This window comes from Diospyros lotus, chromosome 3, assembly GCF_014633365.1.
Source record: "Diospyros lotus cultivar Yz01 chromosome 3, ASM1463336v1, whole genome shotgun sequence".
In the NCBI taxonomy this organism is placed as follows: Eukaryota; Viridiplantae; Streptophyta; class Magnoliopsida; order Ericales; family Ebenaceae; genus Diospyros; species Diospyros lotus.
Genome location: NC_068340.1, coordinates 37,766,244 through 37,776,569, shown reverse-complemented (window position 1 = coordinate 37,776,569; position 10,326 = coordinate 37,766,244). Strand labels below are relative to the sequence as shown.

At 36.8% G+C, this 10,326-nt stretch overlaps 3 protein-coding genes across 3 annotated transcripts; all 3 read left to right on the top strand.

Annotated features, from left to right (window-relative positions):
• Positions 1 to 853, top strand: LOC127797701 (late embryogenesis abundant protein At1g64065-like). The gene has a single exon (XM_052330809.1). The coding sequence runs from the start codon at positions 139 to 141 to the stop codon at positions 733 to 735; it is 597 nt and encodes a 198-aa protein (XP_052186769.1). The 5' UTR covers positions 1 to 138; the 3' UTR covers positions 736 to 853.
• Positions 854 to 5,541: 4,688 nt separating this feature from the next.
• Positions 5,542 to 6,162, top strand: LOC127796980 (late embryogenesis abundant protein At1g64065-like). Its single transcript, XM_052329374.1, has one exon. It carries the CDS (start codon positions 5,542 to 5,544, stop codon positions 6,160 to 6,162), a length of 621 nt encoding a protein of 206 aa, XP_052185334.1.
• A 3,179-nt stretch (positions 6,163 to 9,341) lies between these two features.
• Positions 9,342 to 10,326, top strand: LOC127797782 (late embryogenesis abundant protein At1g64065-like). The gene has a single exon (XM_052330923.1). The coding sequence runs from the start codon at positions 9,405 to 9,407 to the stop codon at positions 10,149 to 10,151; it is 747 nt and encodes a 248-aa protein (XP_052186883.1). The 5' UTR covers positions 9,342 to 9,404; the 3' UTR covers positions 10,152 to 10,326.

Genomic DNA, 10,326 nt, shown 5'->3' with positions numbered 1-10,326 from the left:
GCTCATTTCAGTTCACTGAATATATATAAGCCACTTCCATACCCTTATATCATCACCAGTTGCTTCAATCTCTATCAAAAAAATAATTTTATATATATATCGACACTGAAAATAAATATATAGTCACTGGATAATTATATGGCGGAAGGAGGGGAGGCGTCGGGGTTTTCAGACGAAGAGCTCCGCCGGCGGAAGCGGAAGAAATTGATACGGTATATCATAGCCTTTGTGATCTTTCAGACGGCTGTTATTGCCTTGTTTTCCATGACGGTGATGAAATTCAGAACCCCCAAGTTTCGGATCCGTTCGGCGGGGTTTGAAAGATTTGAGATTAACCCATCGAATCCTTCGTTCAACTTCAGATTGAATGCCATAGTTGGGGTGAAGAACCCCAATTTCGGCACCTACAAATTCGACCCCTCCACCATCGTCTTCTACTACAGGGGCGTCCAAGTGGGCAACGCCGCCGTCCCCAATTCGAAAGCCAATTTCCGATCAACCAAGAACCTCAACGTCGCCGCGGATTTGGTCACGCCGGACAACGTCGGAAACAAGGAAATTCTGTCAACGGATTTGAGCTACGGGATTCTGCCACTGACCAGTGAGGCGGTGATGGAAGGGGAGGTGACGATCATGTTCTTCAAGAAGAAGAAATCTGCAAGGATGCACTGCAACATGGACGTTATCACCCAAGCAGGGATAGCAGGGATGCTGCAGAACATCAACTGCGAGTGAGAGATTCATCTTCGATGTTTATGCCTGTGCTTTGTGTATTTAGATTTGTACTGCTGGTGCTGGATCAATATTTATTAAATTTCCAATAATTTTAAAACTCATTGAGTTACTCCAACTTTATCCGTCCAATAATTAAAATGAGGAACAATGCAAATCACAACAGTACAAGTTAAGTGAATGACAAAAAGACTAAATTATTCTTGGTTTAAGTATAACAATCACCGTAATTATTAAAGTTAATATAAAATTCTTTTAATTTTTTGTTATCACCCGACACCAATTTGGGTTATCTTTTCCTGATTTATATAATCTTTCGGATGGAGTATTATATATGTGGATATTAATCGGTAGATTTGTTAAGTTTACAAATCTATCTATTTTTGATTAATTTAATAAATATTATATATTAACTAATAAATGATAAAATTTACTAACCCTTAATTACAGTTAAGAGCTACCCAGGAATTTCTGTGAACTTTTTTAACCCGATGATCCAGATGCACCAAAAATAAGGAACAAGTTTTTTGATTTTTTTAGTAGAATGACCGATTTACCCCAGCAATGTAAAAAACCACTCGGCCGGCTATTCCATCCCATGTGTCTCAAATCAGCTTCCCCTTTTCGCCAGAGAGATATTCTGCTGTCCTTCCTTCCTTTGTGGCTGTGGCGATCGTTACTCCATCGCTGAAGATCTTCATCTACAGATTTGTTGCGCTCGATCTCCCTCTCTCTCTCTCTCTCTCTCTCTCTCTGTAGCTTGTTAGTACGTCCACAGATTTAAATTTATGTACATCTTCTCAGTCGGTTTTGTCGTTGTCCGGCCGCCGCCTGCCCTGCCGCCAACGTCGGTCATCTCGCCGTTAATCGAATTGTGACCTGCGGAATCGAGTGAATCTCCGATGGACGTTGTCATCCAGAGAGACTCCTATACAAGATAGCTTGTGAGTACGTACTCTAGTCTTCAGTACTCGCAGATCTACTTTGTGTCCAAACTAATTAGTCACATCTCTGCTTGATTTTATTCATCAAAGCTTGCATTGCACCTAGTTCTCTTTGATTCACTCGAGATCAGAATTTGGCTATCAATTGATCACGGATTTTGCTAATTGCTAGCTAGGATGCAAATTGTCGGAAAATGTTTACTAAGAACGAAGTGCACTTGCAAATATGAATATGAATATGAATATGAATATGAATATGAATGGTCCTCTAATTATAGGTTAAGTGGTTGGATCATGATAAGTTGAGATTCGCATCAATAAGTTGTGAGTTCGATTTTTTGTCCTGTACAGTGAGACAAAATCTTCACTTATAATTTATCTTCTCTACTAAAATCGAGAGCACGAGCGGCGAAAAACCGTGCAAGAACGACAATCTCAAAATAAAAATGAATGTAATATTAGATAATATTAATAAATATTTATGATTTTTATAAATTAAAATGTCAAGAGAAGTATATTTGTGTAATTTTTTGGTTCCTACAACTTGAATACAAAAGAAAAAATTATATAATTTTTGTCTCATTTTTGTGCAATCTATGTTTAATAATATAATTATTATTCCTATTAGAAAAGCCAAAAAATTTGTTATGACCTATATGAAAATTTCTTAAAGTTGAAAAAAGTTAACACAAATAGACAAGGAGGAGTTTAGGTTATTTCCAATGTAGCTAATTCCCTTCCCCCCCCCCCCCCACACACACAAAATTTTTAGCAAGCGGGACAGAAGAAGTTGCTCCAATGCAACTCGCCATCCTCAATTTTGCTTATCATTCAAATAGTAAGGGCCAAATCCCTTGCTTTTTTTTTTTTTTTTTCTATCCTATCGTCAACTGCAACCCTCATCATTTCTTCCCAACAATCACCTTTAAAGGCATTGCTATCTTTGTTGTCATTGCAGTTGCAATTGTCATCGTCAAAGAAGAAAACAAACAGACATAACGAAGACAAACAAAAGTGGTGGAGTCACGACAAAGGAAGAGACAAACGGACGTAGAGAAACCCAAAGAACGACAGAGACAAACAGACATGGCAAAACCGAGGGAATGATTGTTGGTGAAGGAGATGAACAATAATAGTTATTACTAAATTAGAAAATAAATATTAAAATTTTATAGTAGTAAAAATTATAGGTAAGGTAAAAAAGAAATTAAAATTAAAATTTATTAATAAATAAATGAAATAGAGAATCAAATAGAGAGTATAATAGGGAATGTGGTGAGAGTAAACATAGTTTTCGAGATAAAAAAAAAAATAAAGTGAATTGTTTATAATATAATAGAGAGTATAATAGAAAGTGTGGTTGGAGTCGGCCTTACTTCTAGGTAATACATTTTATGATTAACGTGTAATAAATGTATAGTAGTTTTAGCCTAAAAAATTGAAAATCCTAGTATTCCTTAACTTTAAATTTCACTGATTGAAAACTCAACATTTATAATTTACACTTATTAACTACTTAATTATCTTCTCAACATTGAGCATATAATAAACGCACCACTAAGCATGTGAAAATAAAGCAGCAAAACACCATGTCCAAGCCGCTAGATTACAAACTCACCAATATATAGGTTGTGGGTCACCAATCGAAGTAAATTAAGATGACGAGAAAGGGTAAGTCCGTCGCGGGTTGGTTGGAACAAAATGGAAAGGTAAAGGTGGGTTGATTTTGACTTGGGTGTTATAAATCAAAGCAAAGAGGATGACGAATGATGGGTAGATCACGAGTCGTCAATCGAAACAAAAAGGAAGATTAATGGTGGGTCAATAGCAAGTCACCTGTCGGAGAAAGAAATGGTAGGTCGATCACGACTCATGAGTCGTTGATCGAAGTAAAGAGTCGAGGTCGGTCGAGATGACAATGGCCGATAGAAGACTCGATTCTTCCATTTGAGTTAACAAGAGACGTGAGTAAAACGATAGTAAAAAATGAAAAAAAAGACGAAATGAATGATCAATTCGATTGATTATTCTTTTTTTTTTTTTTTGTCTTTCCGGCTCATATCGCATGTGACTATCATAATCAGTTAAGAGGCGATGGCCGATAGGAGACTCGATTCTTTTGTTCAAGTCAATGGGATATGAGAGCAAAAACGATGGCTGAAGACAAAGGGAAAAGCAGAAAGAAGGATCAATTCATTTGGTTATTCTTCTATTTTTTTTTATTAGTACATCTTGCATGTAATTCACGCATTATTTTAAACCAAGTTAAGTAGTCAATAGGTACAAATTATAAATGTTAAGTATTTAATAGGTTAGATATTAGAGCGATAGACTTTTCATATAAAGTTGAAAGGGGAAATATGGGTTTGGTTTAAAAATTTGTTATTATCTTTATATACCATAACAAAAGAATTTTCCATCAAGACGAAAATAGTTGACATAAATGGATAAGAACGAGTTTACTTCTTGGAAATGTATGTAATTACTCCTAACAACTAATGGTAAGCAATTCTTAAAGTGAAATAATTAAGTCGTACTTATAACTAAAGTATATTTATTATATGTTTTTTTTTAGTTTAAAAATATTTTTAATAAATATATTACATTTTACAACATTTAAAAAATAAAAATATAAAACTGTTATTTGGACACTCAATTATTATACTTTGACAAAAACACTCATACATTGATGTGTCTTATTTTGTGTCACATCAATAAAAATGTGTAATATATTAATGTATGAGTGTTATAAAAAAATATTATAATTAAATATTTAAATAGTATTTTTATTAAATATATGTAAAAATAAATATATTTGATCTTAAAATGAAATTACTAAGATTACCAACAATTATTTCAATGCCAAAAAAAAAGACACAAATAAGGAGCTTTCATCCGGAATAGAATTTGTCACATTAATTTTATTTCGAGTAATGGTCATCTAAACTAAACATCAATGTTTAAAAGATGAGAAGCAATTAACATGAGTGATGGAGTCAGTATTGAGAGGTCAATTGTGGCATGTAGCTCCTGTGTCACGGTGGCTGCCCAAAGATGTCAACGAAGACAATATTAGTTGGAGATTTCTCAATTTTGTTTTTGCATTCATTTTTAGTTTTTGAAATATTTCATTTTATTAATTAATTAAAATATTTAAAAGTTAAAAATAAGATATATTAAGAAATACTACATTAAAATATTTGTCTGTAACTATATATGAATACAAGAGACCATCCTATCTGTACCTAGCAAAAGTGTCAAATATCTCAATTGTAATTTTTTTCTAAATATTTTTTAATACCTAATCTAAGTACCCTTAGGTATTAATGGTATTTAGAAATAAAATAAGGGTTAGTTTTCTTTTTCATCCATCATCTAGAAGCGGTAATAAGAGAGAGGCTGGCTGGCTGGCTGGCTGGGAAATGTGTACGTTGTTGAGATGGGGGAGAAGTAACTGACTGACAATTTCCACGCGTTTGGGAAACTTCTCTCCCCCCCTCTCACAGTCACAGGCTTCCCCTTCACGCTATAATCCGAACTAATTATAATAGTCAGACTCAAACTTCGCCCGCCATTCTCTTTCACAGACGTTGTCACTTAATTAGCCCACCTTCATTTCAAACTCCAAGCTCAATTAGCTTCCTCCTGTGCTCCTTCATTTCCATTAGTTCTGCGTCTATATATAGCAGCTAATACACCACCACCAACACCACCACCACCACCACCTCATTCTCTCCTCTCCTCTCCTCTGCTCTCTCTCTCTCTGCATTTTGCAACTACCACCCAATACTCTTTCTTTCTGTGTTTAAAGAAACAATACACCCCCCCCCCCTCCCCCCCATACATACACACAGAGTCTATTCATATGGAGGCGAAGCAGCAGCAGGCATATCATCCGCCAATGTCCAACGGCTACAACCGGGCCGACGAGGAGGCAGCCGCAGCTCTTTCGGACGAAGAGCTCCGCCGCCAGAAGCGGAAGAAGTGGATACTGTATATCATAGCCTTTGTGATCTTTCAGACGGCTGTTATTGCCTTGTTTTCCATGACGGTGATGAAATTCAGGACCCCCAAGTTCCGAGTCCTCCCCGCCACATTCGGGGATAATTTCCAAACATCAAATTCTTCGATCAATCTGACGATGTATGCCACACTCGGCGTGAAGAACACCAACTTCGGCCCTTACAAGTTCGACAACACCACCATCTTCTTCTACGACTACCAAAACACCACAGTGGGCAGCGCCGCCGTCCGGAAGTCCAAGGCCAATTTCCGATCGACCAAGAAGCTGGACGTCGCCGGACATTTGGTCATGCCGGCCAACAGTGATTCGGGCTCAGGGATCCTGCCTCTGACCGCCAAGGCGGAGATGAAAGGGAAGGTGACGATCATGTTCATGTTCAAGAAGAAGAAATCCACAAAGTTGGATTGCTCCATGGAAGTCAACACCAATACAAAGGCGGTGCAGAACGTGAAATGCAACTGACAGATCGTGGAACATATACTCATACCCAGATGTTTGGATTGGAGTTTTGATTGTTTCATAGTATTGTGCCGATCGATCCTGAGATTTTTTTTTTTCTTTTCAGTTTTGCCCATCATTATGGGTTGTATTCTTTTGATTTGTGCTTGTGCTTGGCTTGCATTCAGATTTGTATTCTCATTTGAATAATTTGACGGCGTATATGCATTACAAATTCAGTTTGTATAATTCTTTCCATTCACGAGCTGTGTTGATGAATTAGGACATACCATTTGCCCTAATACTGGTAATTAACTAACTAGCTACCCAGCTCACTAGCTAAATCCAAATTCAGGCCTCCATTTTGGACAAAGAGAAGTGAGAAAAGTCATCTGGGTGGGGCTAGACATAACCCACCAGCAAAATGGGAATGCTGACAAGTAAGCTGATGACTTTTTAGTCTCTATCTTAACGTGTCTTTGATTGTACGTAAGAAATTTATATAAAAAAATATTATTTTTTAGATAATTAAATTATTTAAAATTAAATTTTAGAGAAAATATCAATTAAAGATATTTGATTGACTTAATTATCAAGTTATAAATTGTTATATTTTTTCATCCTTTCGATGTTTGATTGTTATTATTTTTTATGAAAATAATTTTTTTTTTAATTTTTCTTGTTTAATAGTGATTATTTTCCCAAAAAGTTATCACTTTTTCTATGAAAAATGTACATTTTACAACGTATTCCTCTCTCTCTCTCATTGCAACTGCTTTACTGCAATATATATATACATATATATATATATGTATGACTACAACAACGTCAAATGGTGGTTTGATATTGATGGTGATGAGGAAAAAGTCAGAGATGGTGACTCCAGCAAGGGTAATCACGCGTGAGTACAAATCAAAAGGGAATTGAAGGTTGCCAGAATAAAAGGGGAACTCGGAATCGACGAAAAGCTATAAAGAAGGTCGTTGGAAACCTTATTGTGGGCGAAGATGAAGGGGAGCTCAAAATCGAAGCTTAGATTGGGCAAAAATGACGATGAAGATGAAGACAAAGACAAAAAGGAAGGGCCAATGACGAACAACAACGAAGAAACCTTCCAACCGGACAATAACAAAGAAACCCTACTATCTATCGTGGAGGATGAAATCAAAGCGTTGTGTGGAGGGATCGACTAAAGATGAAGAACGAGATGAACAGTGTGCAAATAGGGGCGGAGCCAATGTAGGCCCAGTGAGGGCCTTGGCCCGCCATTGATTTGGCCTACACTCAGGGCCGGGTATAAAATTTAAAACCCTCTCTCAATCCTTCTCTCTCTCAAGCTCTGCCGCCTGCCGCCTGCCCCCTGCCCCCTGCCCCCGCGCCCTTCTCCCTCTCTCGCTCTTGCTAGCTGCCGGTTGCGGGCTTCCTCTCTGTCGCTCTCACTCACTCCGGCCTCCGTCCAGCAACTCGGACCATCCGACCATCGTTGAGGTGAGGTCGCTGACTCGCTCCGCTCGCCCTCCCTTCACCTCCTCAGTCTACGATCGCTCTTGCTCGCATCACTCAGTCCGTCACCATTAGTCTCTCTTGCTTGCTAGTTGCTGCCTCTCTTCGGGCCTCTGGCTCCATCGCTCGCTAGCGTCACCGGCTCGTCCCTCAGGGCTCCGGCCCTCCGTCGTTGATCGCTCGTTGGAGCTGGACGCCCTGCCTCTCCGACTCCAGCTCTCTCTCCCTCTCACTTAATCAATGAGCAGTAAGGCCTCACCAATTTTTGTCTCAAAAAGGTATTTTTTTTTTCATTTTTAAAACTAAGGTATTGATTAAATTATGTTAATTTTTTGTATATTTATATTATTATATTAGTTTTTATTTTTTTATTTTTTCTTAATAAATTTTGCCCTCACTAAAAAATATTGCTAGCTCCGCCCTTGTGTGCAAAGTTCTTTAAAAAATCCAATTTGCTCCCCCCCAAAAAAAATTTTTCCATCGGAGGTGGAAAAATCTGATCACATGACTAAAGATAGAAAAAGATTTTACCAAAAAAATTTAATTAATCAAATACTTCAAAAACTAAGATTTGGATGAAAAATAGTCAATTTTCAGTTCTCCTGATATATATATATATATATATGTATTTAAACTTAAACTTAAATCTTCAGTTCTCTTGATATAAATATATATATATATATATTTCTTTGAACATATATCAACTTTAAAGACCTAAAAATTTGAATCAGGTTGTGATGTCCAGATGATATCATGATGTCAATCAAAGTTTTGCAATTGTTTCAACAAAAAATCTGGAAAAAATTATTAAATTTGCAATATTACCAGTTAACTTGTCAGTTTTCCTGAATTGGAAATAACGTATGAATCATACATACATACTTGTTGACAAATGACAGCAAGTTTAAACTAATTAATAAAAACTAAATATAATTGACACTATAATAAAATATCTAATTTCATGCCACCCCGACCAAAAAGGTCACTCTAATTAAGTAACATTTTTTATTGGTTTGGTTGGTAGCGCTTTTAAAATTAACATGCCTCTACCAATATATATATATTATATATATTAGGACAGCGTCAATATACAGTGTGCTGCTGCTCCTAAATTTAAAAGTACCATAATAAAATAGTTATGCTGTCCCTTTTGAGACCGGAATGTTATTTCTAACACTTATTTAAGGTATCTTTTAAATATGTATCTATTGATATATATATTATATTATATTTTTTATTCTTTTAAATTATATCATTTAAATGAGAATGAGGGGCCAAAAAAATAGTGATTTTTTTAATGATAGACTGATTGTAATATATATTTTGGTATAAATTAAAAATTTATGCATGCTTTGATATTGAAAAAATTAAAAAAATTGATAAATAATTAAAAATATAATAAAATATATTTTTTTTAATTAACACTGACCTTTTAATAAAGTAAAAATATTATGAAGAAATCATCTTACAGTGAAATACAATTTTCATCTGCTATTTATCTTTTTTATCGACATCAAATTCATGAGCCCAGAAGGACTAATTCCAAGATAGTAGAGAGAGCCGTACGAGAAAGTAGGCCCACTGCAAGTACCCAGTGGCAATAATTGCCATCTAGAAGCTCAAAACTATTAGTAAGAATCAAACGCGCAAAAATTCATCATTTTCCCGAGAAAACGAGAGAATTTCCACACGCCGGAGAATCTTCGGATGACAAGTAAGAGTCAAAGCAATTCCGACTTCCCTCTTTTTCGCACCCTTCAAGAATGGCGTTCCCACCCGAAGTTTCAAACACAGTTCTTCTATATATATATAGATGGCACCTTGATTCTCTCCATTCCACCATCATCATCTCCCGCTCCCATATCACTTCTTATTACTGCGCGCAACTCATTCATATCTGCCTCTCTTTCCCTTTCTGTGATCTCTCTGATCTGCAACTTCATATATATTTCTTATTAGTAATGGAGGAGAAGAGAAAGAAGTGGTTGCTGTACATCATAGCATTCGTAATCTTTCAGACCGGCGTAATAGCTCTGTTCTCGATGACGGTGATGAAATTCCGGACACCCAAGTATCGAGTTCAATCAGCGTCCTTCACCAATTTCGATGTCTCCAACAATTCCAACCCTTCGTTCAATCTGTGGATGGACACCAGATTCCGGGTGAAGAACACCAACTTCGGCCCCTACAAGTTCGACAACACCACTGTTGTCTTCTACTACAACGGTACCCAAGTAGGCAGCGCCGTCGTCCGCAAGTCCAAGGCCAATTTCCGATCAACCAAGAAGCTCAACATGGCGGTGAATTTGGTCTCGCCGACCAGCCTAGCCAACAATCAACAACTGGCAAAAGATTTGAGTTTGGGCATTCTGCCTCTGACGAGCCAGTCGGAGATGAAAGGGAAGGTGACGATCATGTTCATGTTCAAGAAGAAGAAATCTACAAAGATGAATTGCTCCATGGAAGTCAACATCCACGAGAAGACGCTGCAGAACGTGAAGTGCAAGTGATAGAGACGAGGTCGCCGGAGTCGGCGCCGCAGCTTTAGTTCATGTGTGATTATTGTTGAGATGTAGAATCTAGCTAGCTAATTCATTTTTATGTGCTTTAATATGTAGCGAATATATGTAGTTTCTGGGTGGTTTTTAATTTTTATGAATAGTGATTTTGAAATTTGAATTTTTA